Source organism: Nuphar pumila, chromosome 7, assembly GCF_984573655.1.
Source record: "Nuphar pumila chromosome 7, dmNupPumi1.hap1.1, whole genome shotgun sequence".
Taxonomy (NCBI): domain Eukaryota; kingdom Viridiplantae; phylum Streptophyta; class Magnoliopsida; order Nymphaeales; family Nymphaeaceae; genus Nuphar; species Nuphar pumila.
Genome location: NC_143255.1, coordinates 36,861,937 through 36,881,611, shown reverse-complemented (window position 1 = coordinate 36,881,611; position 19,675 = coordinate 36,861,937). Strand labels below are relative to the sequence as shown.

General features: G+C 38.5%; 1 protein-coding gene across 4 annotated transcripts in view; it reads right to left on the bottom strand.

Annotated features, from left to right (window-relative positions):
• Positions 1-19,447, bottom strand: part of LOC149831939 (zinc finger protein BRUTUS-like) — a 64,650-nt gene extending 45,203 nt beyond the window's left edge. For 3 of the 4 annotated variants that reach the window (XR_016433066.1, XM_090012299.1, XM_090012301.1), the window contains exons 1-10: positions 18,879-19,447; positions 16,766-16,975; positions 3,434-3,628; positions 3,032-3,345; positions 2,673-2,910; positions 2,431-2,599; positions 1,068-2,321; positions 672-843; positions 342-563; positions 102-239 (exon numbers count right to left, since the gene is read on the bottom strand). Coding sequence is in view for 3 of the 4 variants with exons in the window: in XM_090012299.1 (XP_089868425.1) it covers positions 102-239; positions 342-563; positions 672-843; positions 1,068-2,321; positions 2,431-2,599; positions 2,673-2,910; positions 3,032-3,345; positions 3,434-3,628; positions 16,766-16,975; positions 18,879-19,226 (3,260 nt within the window). In the remaining variant the exon portion in view is untranslated. The remainder of the gene's footprint in view (positions 1-101; positions 240-341; positions 564-671; positions 844-1,067; positions 2,322-2,430; positions 2,600-2,672; positions 2,911-3,031; positions 3,346-3,433; positions 3,629-16,765; positions 16,976-18,878) is intronic. The other variant, XM_090012300.1, reaches the window with a different exon arrangement.
• Positions 19,448-19,675: the final 228 nt, after the last annotated feature.

Genomic DNA, 19,675 nt, shown 5'->3' with positions numbered 1-19,675 from the left:
TTGAAATCAGTTAAGCATTCACGCAGATTGAAGTTAGATTCGTTTTCTTCAAACAGCAATTTTCTAATAGCAGCAAGGCATCAACTAAAATTCATTCTGACCTTTCGTCATCAAAAAACTTGCAAATATTGCAAAAGTACTTTGCCATAGAAAATCCATCACATGAGGGTGTCACACATGTTGACCCAACAGGCTGAATTTTCAAACATTGCATACACATCATCTCAACTGTCGTTCTCCTGCAAGAATAAAGAATTATTATAGTTTGGTTCTAGCAAATAACTTCTGTTTATGTTAGAACAGTCTCCAGCATCTCAGTCTCAAGAAGATAGGAAAGAAACCTGTCCATTGAATGATCACTGACTTTATCATGACAAAACCTACACGTGAACAACTTGTTGCAGCAAGCAGCAACAAGTTTACAGTTCCGTTTGTAGTGTTCACAACCAAATATCTTATTCTCCTCATCTCGAAACAAGGGAGAGCACCCAGTTATGTCATCACCATTTGTAGTTTCTTCTTCGGTTGATTGAGATAACTTTTGCTGCGAAGCTATCCAACGACTAGCAGAACCAGAAATAAGCTAGTTCATCTCCATCCAAAGTACACAAGCAGAATGCTAGATTTTGTCACTGAGTCAAAAGCAAGGTGGAGGTTCATGGAAACCTTACCTGGTCATAAGATTCTGAATAAGATAAGCCTTCCTCCGTGGATCTAATGATGAATCTCGAGAAACCTTCCTTATTTCTGATTCAAGCTCATTTTGATTCATTCTGAAAATATCCCTCCATCCTGGCTTGAACATCTGGTTGCATTGATCCAGATTTTCCTGGATATCTTTACCTGGTTATCAGAAAGATGACAACCATCAGAAAGCATCCAAGGGCAGTATTTAACCACCAGATATGCATTACATAGAGAAACTTTATGCACTTGTCCCGATTCACACATTGATCATTTTATTCATCATAACATGTCAAAGAAACTCATTGCTCATTTTATTCATCATAATATGTGAAAGAAACTCAATCCAAAACGCAAAGCAATTAACTGAAAAACAGCAGGACCTTGTTTAGGATCACTACCATCTGAAGCTCTCGATGAAGAATTCTCAGGGTTTTCTTTCCACCATTCATTCAGCCACTCACTAAACATGGTGTTTTTGGTTGCATGCTTCCATGTGTCCATCATTTTATTCTGCTCCTCCTGGGTGAGAGCAGCCGTCACCCATGGCAACATTGATTGAAGCACCTCTGCTCCTGTAGTCCCAATAATACGGCCTACAATCTTATCCTGCTCCTGAAGAGTAAAATGTCTATCAAATAATGGCCATAGTTCAAGCTCTTCTCTGAAGACATGCTGGTCCAATGCAACTCTTAGTGATTTGCACATGCCATGAAGTTTCGTTGCAAGCTCATTGTGCTTTCTGATCCAATGGCTATCATGAAAGTTGGACATACCAAAACTATTTACAGTATCATCCATGGATTGCTTGACATCGTTAAAGTCATCATGCAGTTGTGATAGCTCAGAAAGAACAGCTGATATATCTGCAAATAAATTTTCCTCCTGTTTATGATCGATGGTATAGGAGTGGCTAACATTATGAAGAGACTCCTTAGATTCCAAAGCAGGAAATACAATTTCATCTTCTGCATTACTATGAGCTCTGTACAAGCCCCACAATAGACGAAATCGACCACTGAATTGTCGGAGAAACTTCTCATCACAGTCGGTGAGCTTTCCAGATTCAACATCCAAATATTCCAAGTCTTTTCTGATGGCTTTGTGAAATTGGAAAATGTTGTCAATGGGCCTTGAAGCTTGTCCAATGTCAGAGGAGCCCATCTCTGACTGCCACGTAAAAAGGCTGGAACAAAGGGATGGTGCAGAAGAATTATATGACAAAGAGCGCAAACACTTTGCAGTAGTAATTGAACTTTTCCCACGATTGTTGCCACTAACTCCTAAGGCTGGTACACAACATGGTTTACTAGTAGTTGCCTTCCGTGAATTGACAGCTTCAGAATGGTCATTATCATCAACATCGTCACATTTTTCTTCAAGGTTGGCACGTTTCAGTGGCCTTGTACATTCATCAGCCAACAGATAAGGCTGCCCTTTAGACCCCAGTGGAGGAACACATGTGCAATATTTTCCCCCAAAATCTTCATCAACTCCATTCAACTTGTTTAGGGGGCAACCACCAACTTGATCTAAAGATAAGCACATGAACCCTTCAGCACGAGAAGGATCCTGAACACGACCTTTGCATGCCCAGCCAGAAAAAAGTGTAACAAGTGCAACATCAGAATGAGGAGCTGCATGATAGCAAACATTAAGTTTTAGAGGTGTGTATAACATAAAAATTGCATGTTTAAAAGCGTAATTTCAATGCATAAACAATACAAAAATGGATGAATATGCAACCTGCCAAACGCATATTCTGGAGAACAGATTTTGCTTCCTCTTCATTTAACGAGCCAACTAGCCATGGTAAGACACGCTCCACCAATCTCAGTGGCATCACACAAAGGCTATTATACAGAAGTTTTCGTTGTTCTTTGTAACTGAAATGCTCGTGCACAAGAGGAAGTACCTATATAAATATCACATCAATTTCTACCTCCAAATGCTGATAATAAAAAGACAACAAAATGCTATCGTTCAACCTCAAGTTCCTCATTTTGAATGTGACGCTGCACAGTATCCATTATTTGATCAACTTGTGCACATAATTTTCTGTAAAATTCAGCTGTAGTTGAATTGGCTTCTGCATTTTGAATGTCTTCAATGAGGCACCTAATCTCGTTGAATTGATTTGCTTCTTCTGCATGTTCCATGACAAAAGAAACACCCTTCTTGACTTTTGTATCAACAGCCGGAAATATGACCCTATCTTCGGCAATACTACAAAAAAGAATAAGACAAATAAATAAGGCATAATAAGCTACAGAAAATGAACATCTAATGATAACACAATAAATGAACGTAAAGGCAGTGGAAATCCCAATCAAGAAAGATAATCCACCTGTGAAAAAAGCAGACTTCAGCAATAAAATGTAATCTTTCATTGAACATTGAAAGATCAAAGAAATCTCCTGAAAGTTGTATTTTTCTTGCCTCCTCCGCAATATCTTTTAGCTCTTTGTTTATGGCATTATGCCAGTGCAATATTTCATCTATAGGGCATGGTCCACCAGGATCAGGAGTCAGGCCAACAGGTTGCTTCCTTTTACAACTTTTGGGAGATTCACATGTATCCATTATGATCTTGACCTGAAAGTCTCCACATTCCTTGCTTAACTTGGTTGAATCTTTTCCATCCATCCAGTTGAATACAACCTGTGCTTGCAATATCCTATGATAATAAGTACTTTGTGCAAAAGAATCAGGAAGAAACCAACTTAGCATTCCTCAGAAGCAGTATTACTTGTTGAAGAAGCTTTTCTTCAGGAACTATCTTGCATAAAAACTTCCGCATATCATGTTTCTCCTCTGTTGAAAGAGAAGATGAGATCCATGGCAGAAATTCAGCCATCATGCTCACTGGAATACTGCACAAAAACTGCCAGACTAATGCAGCCTGCTCATTAAATGAGAACTTCTCAATGAGCAACGGGAAGACCTGCAGACAATCAAAATCCAACAATAGAAAAAAGTGTGGATAAGATTAATCTTTCAAATATCTATGCAATTTCAACCGCAGCTTGAGATCATAAAAAGATTAAATATTACATCATTGAGCATAAACAGAAGTATGGAAGACCTACATTCATATCTGTCATGATAAAGAAAATTAATGGAAGACCTTCACCAAACAAACTCAAAAGTTCACATGATTTAACATCATTTTGCGATCAAACATGTAGTATTCTCAATTCTAAGGCTAACTTTTCCTATCTGTTCTGGTCATGCTCTACCAAACAGGAATCCAAAAAAAGGATGTTTCAGACATAAGAGGAAAAGCAAACATGGATATCTGGTCCATATGATTCAATGTGCTCTCAAAATCCTGCTCATATTGGGGATGAGTTTGGACACAGGCCTGGAGCTTGAAACCAACTAAATGCATGACCAGGTGTAACGACCCCAATCCAGACCCTTTAAAAAATGCGGAATATTTTTTTTTTCTAAGAGTTGCGGAAACCTTCCCAGAGATCTGGGATCCTCACAGTTCCACTTTCCATTGGATAGCCCATCCACCACAAACGAAGTTGCAATTATCATCCATGTCAACCAACTAAAACTCTTTTATTAATGAATAAGAAAATTTCAAAGAAAAGGTTTTCTTCAACTGAAAGTAAAGTAACAATTGCAGAATTTAAAAGAACTGAATGACAAAAGAAATAGCCAATCTATCCTCTACTGAAGCTGACAAGCCCAAGTGTAACTCATCCATCCCCAGATGCATATACTTACCAGTCAAGAACAGTAAACAGTGTCATAGATCAATAACTAAATAATCAAACTTTTCAGCATGATTTCACAAAGTAAGTCATATGCTACCACCAAATGATATCAAGAATGATTCAAACACGCATGATCTAATGCATAACAGAAAAATGCATGATTATGTGCAATGAATGATTTCTTCTGTTATCTTTCATTTAAGTTCCATCTTTCCATATGCATGCCCTATTAAATGCACACATCTTTAAGTTCCTCTTTTTAATTACCGTGGCCCGCGGATACACCAAATGAGTACAAACCCCGAGGTCAAGTAGGTTCCCAGGGTAGCTTAACACACAATTTGTATTTTATTACTGGGTTCCAACTTAGCCCTCGACCGATATCAAGAAACAGCACCATCCATCGGAACATTAGACCTCCTCATCTAATGTCGGGGACACAAGGGACACCCCACGCCCACAAGTGCCACTTCCTTGGTACCATAAACTCACAGTTGTGACTAACACACCACTCCCGGGTAAAGTGGCGGATTCTCCCTAAAACCGTGGCCAGGAGAAGAACCTCAATATCGGGTTCAGGGGCAACAACGCACACGGAGTTTTTGTATCCTCACAGTCTCCCTAAAGACCGGATAACTAAGATTCTCATACTCCAGATGAGATATCCCAGAATGTATATTACACTGTTCTTATTCATTATTTTTATTTAAAGTTCATTCTTTTAGTTTGCAACACCATATGCAAAAGAAAAGTGAAAACCCGCATCCTCCCTTGCGGGGACCTATTCGGGACTCCAGCCCGTATAAACCACTAGAACAGTGTAGTAAAGTGCAAACCATCTTATGTGGTTTAAGTGATGCATCTAAAAACATATATAAAAGAAAACCCAACCCACGGCTCTCCAGGCCGGTGATGGTCCCAATAGGTCATCGGTGCATCACATAATAAAACCAAGTAGTGTCTCATTTACAACACTTGGCCAAAATGCCAAAAGCATATATATATATATATATATATATATATATATATATATATATATATATATTCGTGCAAATATAAACCCAAACATATGCATGTCATAATTCATTCATATGCATTTTCAATATGTGTGTGTTACCTACATCACATATTTAACCAAGTTCATGGTTTCTTTAAGTGTGTGAGTGTACATGTACCAATGCACACAATAATCAAGCGTACAGGTTCAAGAAGAGTTATTAATAACTGAATCATGCTCACACCCATGAGTACCATAATCATAACAGTCAAATGAAAACATAAATCTCCACGACAAGTGTTTCCATGCAATCCAATACTCAAGCTTTGAAATAACACATGGACTCTAGACAGAAATATAATGTCCAGCTAGAGACCTACAAGCAAGATACATTCCATATGTATAATTTCAATTTCATGTATCCATCCTCCCTAAACAGTGTAGCCTGAGCACTATTATACACAACTGAAAATTTTCAGGTTATGTTGCAATGATACCACGCTACATCTTACCAACTTTGAGCTTATCCCCACTCAAGAACCAGCATGAGCTACTCTAGAACAACTCAATTTACTTCAATTCATCAAATTGCACATTCTCAAACCAAAACTCAATTCAACATAAACTTTCAGAACACAGACTGATGAAACTCAATCATATTCATAGAACATAACATGACTAAACCAAAATTTAACATAAACCAGGATATTCAACTGACCCATTAATGATTACTAACAAGTATAACTAGTTAGTCATGCTTCATTTTATTCATTTTATGCCAATAGATTGCCTAACAGAAAAATACTAATGAACCCATTCACGATTTCGTTAATGAATAACCTGAATTATCAGTGTGAATAACCAATACTTGTGTAAATGGATAACTTAGAACACATTACTGAAACCGTCGAACTTTCAATAAGAACTTGCAACAACAACAATTCAGTGAACTAATGATACAAATATGTACTGTTTACATGATATGCCGAGTATGGATGGGGGACTGTACAAAAGAGTGGAGGTCGGCTATGTGTATCTACTAATTTTGTTCTTCAATTTGGCGCATTACAGTATGATATGGCAAGACAAAAATTGAAATAGATTTCTGAGGCTTGATGCCACAAATGGAAACAGCAAGAGCAGAAGCCAAACAAATGTACAGACTTCAAACATGAGCAAAAACTAAGGTGGCTCATTAACTTGCACAGAAAATTTCTTTCTTTCTAAAGGAATGGATCGGGCCAGAGAGTTTTCATTTAAATTCCCAATTAGCAAACAATCAGTTTTTTTTTTTTCATACGAGTCACAGGCCAGCACCCAGCCGACTGGGTCGGCTGGGCCTGTCGCCTCCTACCAATGCACTAGTGGCCTGCAACATGAAACAACACATTTTTTTTTTCACAGCCTTATATATACTTAGGCTTCCATAATAACCCCCAAAGTTTCTTCAGAACAAAAGGACCAGCCTAGACAGTCCTCAATATTGTTGCCCCTGATCATAATCACTTGGAATTGTATTCTTTTGCACAAAGAGGAGATATTATTATATTTTTTTTTCTGATTTTAAAAGAAAAAAAAAACAAACCCAATCCACAGATCATCAATTTCTGCAACCTGAATTTATAATACATCGAAATTAAGTGCATTGATCAAAACTTCTAAGCATAAAATCCATAAGCACATCCTGGAGAACTCAGGAACTCAAAAGTCTGAAATCATTAATTGAAAAACTGAAAACCCCCAAATCCACTGATTTGGGGTTTCGGATAACCCGCACCCCTCATTAGGAAAGATCCCCAACCCCCAAATCACAGATTTGGGGTTTTAGGTTTAGGGTTAATATAAACCCCAAGTCCTACCCTCAAATCCCCACGTGGAATCGAACCCATGTTCGATTCCTCACCCGATTCCAAGGAGCACCGTACCTGATTGGAGCTTTTCCGACGATTCTTCCGACGATCGGAGGCTGTCGTGGCCTTCGGTGGTGGCTGGTGGCCAAGGTTCCACTCACGGCTGCTGTCGTGGTTGTTGGTGGCCGAATCTCGCCGGCGATCTTCCACCTCCAGTGCGCGCACTCAGACAGGGAGAGAGTGACGAGGGAGACGAGGGATGAGGCTGAGTGAAGAGGGCAAGAGCCCCTCTCCACTCCCCTCCTTTATCGGCCCCAGACCCCCCCTTCTTTGCCGAGATGGGCGCGGGGTCGTTACGCTCTGCGTAACCCCCCTACGCCCCCCCCCCTTTCCTTTTTGTGTTAGGTTTTATCGGGCAACCCTTATCGGGTTGCCCTTTTCATTTAACAGGGCAGAGATATGGGGTGGGGCTCAGGTCCGAACCCGAGACCCGCAACCCGGCCCCAAGACAAAATGGGTCCACAAGTGGATCCAAATGGATCCACTGTGGATCCTCGAATTAAATTAAAATTTTAAAATAGAAATTTTTTTTATTTATCTATTATTATCATTAAATCAAGATTTCAAATAAATAAATCCTAATTACCCCCTTATGGGTCCTGGATCTGCAATTTGGATCTAGGCCCAATTTGCAAAATTTAAAATATTTTATAATAAAAATTTCGGGTTTTACACCAGGCCCAACCACCAGATAAGCAGACTGGGCTTCTGCCTGGCTCCTTTTTCCTCCATGAATGTTCACCCAATTGTGAAACAGGTTTAGGCCATTTTAGAGACCCAGAGAAATACGTTAGCAGGCGAGGCCATGCTGGTGGACAGTTCTTCCCTAAGCCCACCAGGATTTTATGTGCCCTACATGAACACAGGTGGTCCAGCTCGACACCCATGCCTATGAACAGATTATGCAGAATGGTTGTGTGTATAAATGCCACACCTACCTGTATCAATGCTGATACCACTTGGTGGAGGTGCAGGGTTCTTCTAGGTGCTGCCAATTATGACATATTTCAACAAATAACCACATTCAAATATTGATACAAAACCAGATATATGTGTTAATGTAATGTATATACATAGGGGTATTTTAGTCTTTTTGTATATACAAGGATATTGTAGTCATTTTATTATTTTTATTTTCTTCTTATTTTAATGTTTGTAAATCCTAGATTTAGGATAGGGCTTAATGATCATTTGACCATAGAGCCGTTGGGATCACCCCAACGGCTACATTTCTAGCTGTTGGGGCAATGGCTACACCTTGGTTGCTTTGTGTATATATAGGGGTTCAAACCCCACACCTTGTAAGGCTTTTGCTTAGAGATTTTCCTCAATAACATTTAATATTTTTATGTCTGTTGTAGGCCTATAAGTAGTTGATTTGTGTGGTTTATGTGTTTATGTAATTGATTCTTAAGTGATCATTGTGATTGTGTATGTCCATAAGTGACATTTGAATCTCTTTGTATTTCATTACATGGTACCGGAGCCTTGGTGCTCTATTGATGATATTGAAGCGTTCACGAGACTCATAGTAAATCGAGAAGATCAGACAGAGTCTCAAGAAGCATGCTTTTAGCCTCACTTGAATATTGTTGCTCGTGTGGCTGGTTCATTGAAGATTGAAAGAGTTTGTCATATCAAAAAGTGGAGCATTGCCAAAATAAGTATCTTCTACTCTTCTTGGTTCTATATATATTTTGTTTTCTCTTTTCTCTCTTCAATGGCCGATAAGGAAGTTGTGACGGTGGTTCCTATTAAATTTGATGAAAATAACTATAACTTATGGGCTACTGCAATCAAAAGGATCCTAATCGGAAAAGGCTTGTTGGAGTATGTTGATGGTTCCTCAATGGAACCACAACCTATTATTATAAAATCCTCTAGCGAAAAGAATGAAACTATTAAGAGGAGGTCCTTAAAGGAGAAGAGAAAAAAAATGCTCTCTTGAATCCTTAAAGGAGAAGAGAAAAAAAATGCTCTCTTGAACTATAAGAAAGCTATGAAAGAATGAAAAATTGGACATGCCAAGGTACTTTTCTTGTTTATGGGAAGTATGAGTGAAGACACATGTGACAACATATTGGAATTTGAAAGAGCCGATGAAGTTTGGCTCTCCATCAAGCAAACCTATACTCAAAATGATGTCGCATATAGATGGGAATTACAAGACAAAATTCACACTTACAACCAAGGTGTCTTCGTCGTCCACAGAAGCCGAGTATTGAGGGGTAAAGGACCCATATAATCAAGCTAAAAACTATCCAAAATGGTAGAATGTCATGTGAAAAAATAAAAGCATTAGAAAAATCTAAAACCTGAGAATTGATCAACTTACCGCCTGGAAAGAAATCAATAAGATGTAGATGCGTCTTCAAGGTTAAAACTAAAAGTGATGGAACATTGGAAAGACATAAAGCCAGACTAGTAGCCAAAAAGTACTTACAAAAATATGAGATAGATTACGATGAAACCTTTGCCCATGTCGCTAGAATGACTACTGTTAGAATGCTTATATTTGTGGTTGCTGTTAGGAAATGGGCTATCTACCAAATGGATGTCAAAAATGTTTTCGTTAATGGAGAATTAAAAGAATTACACATCTATCTTTTGGAAAATGCCAATGTGATGCCGCATTGGCCATACCGACATCCACGCAAGTAAGGATGGGCAACCCATTGGGTACCCTGATGTCCACCTTGCGCACACACACACAAATGAAAGACAATGGTGATGGCAAGTTTGGCCAGCTGAGCTGTAAATATCCTTGCTATGCAAACAAATAATTTTGCTTTTAATATTATCTCTGAAAGCATAGCCACAAATATCAGTGATCTTTTCAAAATAACCAACTTTTGACATGATATTACTGCATTTTTTTCTTTTTATAGTTAAAAACAATCTTCTTTATGTTTTACGTAGTTTCCTAAATTGTTTAATTCATGTATAGGATAGTATTTTCCCATAAGATAATTCATCAATAGATTTTCCATTGCCCATAAAATCCTACTACCGAGATTTGTTACATTTACAGGAACATGTTTATCCTTGACCAAGCTAACTATGCCCTTCTCAGGAAATCCTTCTTGATCTTTCTTTCTACAGATTAGTTAACTACTTGATCATGGTATATGCAAGTTCATTTATCTCCATGTCTTCCACCCAACATCTGTCTTTATCCCACCTCTGCCTTGAGAGCAGTAAGCCCTTCAGGGTTGCTTATTATCAATCTTCATTTGCATTAATTTATTGCTCTTCTACCATCCCCCAAGTCGGCACCCTTTACACCCTAATCCCTAAAAGACTTGATGATGGCTCCTACACTGCACCCTTACACAATGACATTGATGCTCCTTTAAGTCTAATTCATGACAACACCCAACTCTCTTCTAGTTGGTGTATATACCAGAGTTACCAGTCGAGGAAGCGGGAGCGAGAAGCGATACGGGAAGCGAGGCACTTTCAAAAAATTAGGAAGCGGGGAAACGTGGGACCACTTAGAAGAAAATTATGAACCGTCTCGGAAGCGACCTAAGAAGCGAACCGGAAGCGAGGGGGAAGCGAAAAAAATGAAAAAAATGGGGAAGTGAGGGGGAAGCGCGCTTCCCATAAAAGGGAAGCGTGCTTCCCAAAAAAAGGGGACGCTTCCCCCACGCATTTCGAAAGCGCGACGTTTCGCGCTTCCGAAGCGCGTATCGAGGAAGCGGGCTTCCCCATACGCCTAGGCGCTTCCGGTAACTCTGGTATATACAACTCAGGTATGGGTAGCAACTTTGACAGACTTGCAGCATTTAAGGGACTTAGGTTATGAATAGGTGCATCCAGATCAAACAAAGGTCTACTCACAGCTTACCAGATCAACACACTGAAAGATTTAGATCCAGATTTAGATCTATGTTGGTCACTGGATCCGCAACTAAGTCCACGCCCAGCTATAAAGCAGAGAACCAAGGAGAGAGAGAGAGAGGACCTAGGGGATGGTTAAGTTGCATAACCTTTTTACTATATGCATTTGGACACTATCTTATACTAAATGTGGGTAATTGTTTCTCAACCTTGACAATTTGTCAAACATTATATGCACTGCACAACACATGCAACAATGAACATACCAACACAAAGAATGTCCATCAGGAACCATAGCTATGTAATCAAAAGCGCCGACTAGGCACTAATTAGTCCGCCTAATCGGCCTATGTGTAAGTAAAATGTCTAGGCTTTGTAATTTCTAGGTGGGTGCCTTAAAAGGCACCAGTTTTGCTGACTAGGCATTGATTAGGGCACTTAGTCAGCGACTAAGCTGCCCTCGCCTAGGCGAAAGGCAGTTTAATCATTATATATATATATATATATAATGTACAAATGGAAGGGGTTAATTTTAAATGATTATGTTTTTTATATGTGACCTTAATGGGCATGTAGGCATTAGTAGGGATGGATTTGAGAGTATCCATGGAGGCTATGGTATAGAAGAAAGAAACGATAGTGGAGAAAGGATTTTAGATTTTGGTTTGTCCTATGATATGATCTTAGCAAACACTTGGTTTAGGAAGAGGGAGTCTCACCTAGTAACATTTAAAAGTGGGGTTAATACGAGTCAAATAGATTTTTTCCTACTTAGAAAGAGAGATAGGGGTTGTTGCATCGATTGTAAGGTTATACCGGGAGAAAGTGTAGCTACACAACATAGAGTCTTAATTTTAGATCTTAGAATTAGACAATGCCGCAAAAGGGATAGACATAGGATAGATCCTAGAATTAAGTGGTGGGCACTGAAAGGAGCTAAACAAGGAATGTTTGTAGAGCGGGTAGTTAAGGAAGTTGATTGGTGTCTCGAGGAGGATTCAGAATCTATGTGGAATAAGATAGCGGGTGGCATGAGAAAGGTGGCTAAGGAGGTATTGGGTGAGTCTAAAGGCGGTGCACCGCTAGGTAAGGATACATCGTGGTGGAACGAGGATGTCAAATTAGCTATTAAGGTTAAAAGAGAGTGTTATAGAAATCTAAGTAAAAGTCGTGATAATGAGAATTTGGAGAAGTATATGATAGTAAAGAAAGAAGCTAAAAAAGTAGTTCGGAACATGAGGGATAAGATATATAAGGAGGTTTATGACAAGTTGGATACCAAAGAGGGTGAGAAGGATATTTATAGGATTGCAAAAATGAGAGATAGGAAATCGAGGGATCTGGGTATGGTTAGATGTATCAAAGATGAAACGCAAAGGGTTTTAGTCAAAGATGAGGAGATTAAGGAGAGATGGAAAGATTATTTTGATAAGCTATTTAATGAAAGTCATGCTCGGGATCTTGGAGACTTTTCCATTCCTTTTGATGAGATGAATCGTGACTTCATGCGCAAGATTCAAAAGAAAGAAATTGCAGAGGCTTTGAAGAAAATGAAATCAAGAAGGGCAGTTGGCCCAGATGGTATACCTATCGAGGCTTGGAAATGCTTGGGAGAGAAAGGTTTAGAATGGTTGACAAATCTTTTTAACAAGATTTGGCAGACAAATAAGATGCCTAATGAGTGGAGGAAGAGTACTTTGGTGCCTCTATATAAGAATAAGGGTGATATACAAGATTGCACAAACTATCGTGGTATAAAACTCATGAGTCATACTATGAAACTTTGGGAGAGGGTGATTGAGTCTAGGTTAAGGAAGGTTGTCATGATATCAGAGAATCAATTTGGTTTTATGCCTGGAAGATCTACTATGGAAGCTATACATCTTCTTAGACAACTTATTGAGAGAAATAGAGAGAGGAACAAAGATTTGCATATGGTTTTTATTGATTTGGAGAAGGCTTACGATAGAGTACCTAGGGACGTTCTCTGGTGGACAATGATGAAGAAAGGTGTTTCTCTCAAGTACATTAGTATAATTAAAGATATGTATGAAGGAGTAGTAACCAATGTCCGCACTTGTGGAGGGGTGACAACCAATTTTCCTATAACGGTTGGGTTACATCAAGGATCTGCTTTAAGCCCTTTCCTATTTGCTATAGTGATGGATGAGCTTACGAGATCAATTCAAGAAAATGTGCCGTGGTGTATGGTGTTTGCTGATGATATTGTTTTGATTGATGAGTCTAGAGTTGGGGTTAATGCTAAGTTAGAATTATGGAGACAGACATTGGAAGCAAGAGGTTTTAAGTTGAGTAAGAGTAAGACAAAATACATGGAATGTCGATTTAGTAAGCAACGAAATAGAGATGGGAGTGTAGTGAAGCTTGGTGAGCAAGAAATACCGGTGGATGATTCTTTCAAATATTTGGGATCTATCATTCAAAAGTATGGAGAAATTGATGGAGATGTAAATCATAGGATAAAGGTTGGGTGGATGAAATGAAAGAGTGCAACTGGAGTGTTGTGCGATCGTAGAATGCCATTGCGGTTGAAGGGAAAGTTTTATAGGACGACTATTAGGCCCACTTTACTATATGGTACGGAATGTTGGGCTGCCAAGAGACATCATATTCAAAAAATGAGTGTAGCTGAGATGCGTATGCTGAGATGGATGTGTGGAAATACAATAAAAGATAAGATTCGGAACGAGGAGATACGTAAGAAGGTAGGCGTTGCACCCATTGAAAATAAGATGAGAGAGAATCGTTTACGGTGGTTTGGACATATTCGACGAAGGCCTAATGATGCTCCAGTTAGAAGGATGGAGAAATGGGAAAATATATTAGTTAAAAGAGGTCGGGGTAGGCCTAAGAAGACATGGATGGAGGTGATAGGAAAGGATATGAATGCTTTGAACCTCACCGAGGACATGGCATTGGATAGAAATGAATGGAGGAGAAGGATTCATGTGGAAGACCCAGAATGATTTTCTTTGTTGGTTCATATCGCCGACCCCAATTGTTTTGGGATGAAGGCGTAGTTGTTGTTGTTGTATGTTTTTTATATGTGTGTTAATTTATTTTTGATGAATTTTTTTGTTAAAGGTTGAAAGTGAGATATATGTGTGATTTTTTTTTGTATATACATGTGAGTTTTTATAAATTTTTCTATAAAAGCCTGAAAGCATGTTTAGTATTATTGATTATGTAGTATGTTATTTATATATGTGTTACTATGCTTCTATGATTTTTTCTGTGAAAGGCAGAAAGTATGATATATATATATATATATATATATATATATATATATATATATATATATATATATATATATATATTCTGATTATAATATGAAACAAATATATATGTGTGTGTTACAATCAATTTTTCTATGAAAGGCTGAAAGCATATTTTGTTGATAATGCTGAATATGTTATGAATAATTGAATATTTATATTTATATTCTGGTTACATATATTTTGTGAAAGCATGTATAATTGTGTAGTTTGATGAAAACATCTTATTACCAAAAGAATTAAACATATTTTTATGTAGATTTTGTATATTTTTTATTTCTTAATTGGGCTACCGACTAGTCATGCCTAGTCCTCGACTAGTCTTTTTAAGGGTCTAACTAGGCACTACCTAGTACTTTTAACTACATAGAACCATAGATTTGTGTTAATGAGAATTTTGACATTTTAAACATAGTCACAAATATCTACAGTATTTTGAATATATTGCAATTTTATCATGTTAAATTTACAAACCAAAGATGGTTAGTTATGATGAGGATGATCAAGGGAGCAGACAGATAAATCCTATGAAAGACTCTTATGGAAAGAGGCATAGAAAGATTTTTCTCAAATAAATCATACTATCTCAATTAGAGTTCATGGTGAGCTTAAAAAAGAATGAAATGAAAAGAAAATTCTAGGCATAGCAACCCTCCGCCAAGGAAATTTCTTAGACAGCCCTCTTACTATTAAGAGCATCTACAAGCAAGTATGGTAAATATGGCTATAGCCCCCATGGGCTCACTCACCTGGCCAGGGGGCGGACAAGATTGTTTGAGGTTTCTCGGACATCTCGCATTCAAACCCTATGGTGGGCACCATGGCCTTAGTGCTGAAGCAAAGAGGAGACCTATCTAGTCGGAGGTGGGGGGTTGTTTACCCCGAGAGGTTTTATGCAAAGGGTTCAGAAAGGGGGCAGTAAACGCAATTTCCTCCCAATAATCCTAAGAGTCACTGGTTTGTCCTGTCACTAGGGGGATAAAAAAAAAGGTTTGTAATTCTATAATCTAAAAACTATATTCCACTTAATGAATAGCTAGCCTCCCATGCACCTTGACCTTTGAAAAAAGGTGTGGTGACCCTTCACAAGCAACCATATTTGCAGGGGGAGTACTTAAATGCCAATCAATTTTAATCACCAGGCAAAATCCATGTCACACAGATACTCCACTTTGGCCCCAGTTCTGTATCCCCTTAGATGCTAGTCATATTAAAAACTTCATAAAAATGGCTGTATCTTAATATTTGCAGCCATATCCATGTAACTACAATAACATGGTGATGATAAGTGTGACTGAATGGAGGGATAGTCTTTGAGAGTACTCTATCATCACTATTAACAGGCTATTGATGTAATCTTCTTCTCTAGTTGTGTTTTACTTTTCTTAGAGAGATCTCTTCATCTAACATACTTTCTTTGGCACATCAGGTTAAAAAACAACTTTTTTATTCTTTTAAAAGAAAGAAGCAAGAAAAGAATTCTTACACTTTTCCCAAACACATAAGCTCAATAATGTGGAAGATCTATTCATCCTTTAGCAATCTAGTTAAACTTAACCCATCAAATGAAAGTAAAAAATTACAGAAAGAAAAACTAAGAAGAAAAGAAAAGTTCCATAGTTAGATCTTGGAAATGATTGACTACCTTAAAATTTATCACCTTTGTGGGAAAAAGAAAAGGAAAAAAATAACATGTTTAAAATAGGATGGAAGAATCCTCAAGGAGGTAAGTTTGCCATTTTGGGCAGTTTTTTATCTTTTCAACTTCTAGCTATTTCAGTCATTTACACGAATTAGAAAAATAGCCTAACTTTCATGGAGATAATGTGTAGTAGTTATTAAAAACTAAGCAAAATTTTTTAATAATTTGACAATGGGAACAACATATCAGACCATCAGAGAGTGGTCTATTTTCCTTTAATTTGTAGGTATATAGGACATTAGAAATGTCAAGTATTAATGAAACTTAAGAGGATCCACATCTGTTTGACTCTAGGTAACATGGGAATTTCAAAAAGCCAATCATGCAAGTATCAACATCACAGAGTGCTTCTAGGCTTCCATAAATACATAATATACAATAAATATGTTTATCTACATTTTTTCATCTTCTCCCATGTGGATATGCCTACACATCATTCTTGAATATTAAAATCTTGTGTCGCAATTTTCTTAATTCAAGAAAGAAAGTCTACATCAAGATGAAGACAACAAATGGGTTCAAATCTACAATATTTGCAAAATGAAAGCAAGCAAAAATTTATGTGAGACCTTCAAATCCCTTAAAGTCCGAGAATCGTACCATACCTGTTCTTCTTCCTTGGACATATGCTGAGTTAGAGATGTTTGAATGACCCTCGTGCATCGTGCCAATTCTCTCCTGAAACTGTCATCATCTAGCAAGCTGGAGTTTAATAACTCAATCAAGTGATCAAAAAGGTCAGTTTCCCCCTTATGCTCCAATGAGTATGTTCGTGCTACATTCTTCACACGTATGTCAAGCGCTGGAAAGATCACCTGTGTCCAACAGAACATTTAACATAAACTGAAGACTAGCATTAAATGTTGCCAGTCTACCACAGTGACTTATCACTAAGACCACTTGCAAAATTAAACCAATCCCTGGGAATTCAATTTAAAAGGAAACAAGACAAATAAGAAGAAACTATAGAAAGTAACAAAGAAACTCTTGGGTTTCATGACATTAACTAGTATATGAGCTCATGAATCATGACTAAGCTTCTTATAAACCTGCAAATGTACCACAAACCAACTAACCAATTGTAACCGCATCAGGACCACGACGTGAAACAAACACTTTCTGAAATGCCCAAAGACTGAAAGTCTGAAACAGAAGACCAGGCATATTCAAACAAATACCAGGCATGGTTTATTAGAAGTAATTTCATAAAGAAATACAGAGGAACATCTATGCACACCATCAGGGACAAAGCTTCTTCAATTAACGTGTAACTCATGATTATATGGAAACTAGAAAAAATAAAAGAAATTACCATAAACAGACTAACATACACAAAACCAAATGGCTTCTTATGTGGCAGATCAATCGACGAATATCACTAGACTTCCCACCATCTTCAATTCACCAAACTGAAAGATATTTCATGATGCAGGAGTTATGAGCTATAAGTCACAATTAGACCTTCGAAATGGCTTAACCACGTAATGAATTTTCTTCATTGGGATAGCTAAAACAACCACACTTTCGGACTAACAAGGTGACTTATATCACCATGGACATGCATTAAATTCCTGCTAATATTTCCAACAATAATCAATTACACAAGTTAATCACCAAGAAATAAGATTTTAGCAACAAAATCCCAATCTTATAGTCCGAAAGCAAGAATTTTGCTTTTCTTCTCTCGGGAGCAAAAGAAGTGAGCATAAACTTTACATATCCGCACACGTAAATTCGATATAATATGATTCATTTCATGATGCAAAATCCTCAAGAAACAACCAGGTGGATCGAGAGTTTCACAGAGTTCTGGATCAAATTAGTAACATCAGCACACCATTAATAAGGCAGAAAACAACAAACAGCCGGAGCAGTCTTCCACCAAACTATCAAAAATGAGTTCTCAACAAACATCACTAAAATCCCCAATATGAATTGAGATCCTATTTTCAATATTCAATTCACCAAACTGAAAGATATTGTATGATGTACGAGTCATGAGCAATAAGTCATAATTAACCCTTTGAAAAAGGCTTAACAGCATGATTGATTACCGTCTTTGGGCAGTTAAAGCAGCCACCCTTGGACTAACGGGGTGACTTGAACCACCATGGTCATGAATCAAATTGCTGCTAATATTTACACCAATAATCAATTACATATGTTAATCGCCAAGAAATAAGATTTCCGCAAAAAAGAAAATCCCAATCATATAGCCAGAAAAGCAAGAATTTTGTTTCTCTTCTATCGGGAGCAAAAGAACCAAGCACAAACTTTACATTTTCCCACATGCAAATTCGACATCATATGACTCATTGCACATTGCAAATTCCCCGGGCAGCAACCGAGCGAATTGTGAATTGCACAGAGAATTCGCAACATCAGCATACCATTAATAATGGCAGAAAACTACCAACAAACGAGAAGTCTTCCACCAAACTATCAAAATGAATTCTCAACCTTACCCACTCGGAATAAATCTAAAAAACACTAAGAAATTGAGAAGGAATTCCCAACCTTGTGCGCTCAAAACGAATTGAAACGCCGCAAAGCTGAGATTATCATTGATTGAAAGAAAGCAAATCGAGAATGAATTCCTAATCTTGTTCACTCCGAGCATATCAGAAACGATACGGACTGCTAATACCGTCCCGAGTCCCTATAATTGAACAATTCCGGACGAGAGCCTAAAGAAGGAAGGGCGGGCGAATGGAATACCTCATCCTCCGCGATAACGTGGTGCTTGTAGATCATCCGGAGGAAGTGATACCGGCCGAGGAGGGTGTTGATGTCGCCGCCGGAGTCCGTGGCGAAGTCGAGGGCGGTGCGGTGGAGCCGGTCGAGCTCCGACCGGATGGCCTTCTGGAAGAAGAGGAACATGAGGATCGGCGACCTGTGCGACGACTTGAGAAGGTTCTCCTTCACCGGAGACGACGGCGAGGAGGAGGAGGAGGAGGACGACGACGGCGAGGGAGAGTCGACCACCGACGAGTTGTCGATGGGTCGGACCATCTGCTGCGAGAGCACTCTGTCGCTGTGCTGCAGCCCCGCCAATGGCGTCGCCATCACCCAACCGAGGAGACTCTCTCTCTAGAAATTACTAGAATAATTCTGCAGATCTTCCCTCCATTCTCTGTTTCTTCCTCTTCTTCTCCCTCTCTGTTTATCTATTTTCTATCTTCTTTATTCTTCATGTTTCGCTCTCTAGGTTTTTTCCAACAAGGCAACAAGTACTGCGGAAGAGTCGGATCTCTCTCTCTCTCTCTCGCTTGCCTTGTTTGCTTCTGGTTCGCTCGGCCTTCGTGTTTCTTCCCTCCTCTCCTCTCCTCTCCTCTCCTCTCTCTAGATTTTTTTTTTTTTATTTTTTTTATATTGGGAAAGGAGAAAAGAGGGAGAGAGAAAAAGATGGTTTTTATTTTATATTTTACCGTGCTATCGATAAGGTGGATCTTATATCCAAGGTAGTGCTGATGTGGCACGGATAGTGCCACGTTGGAAGAAACTGCCACGTCGGC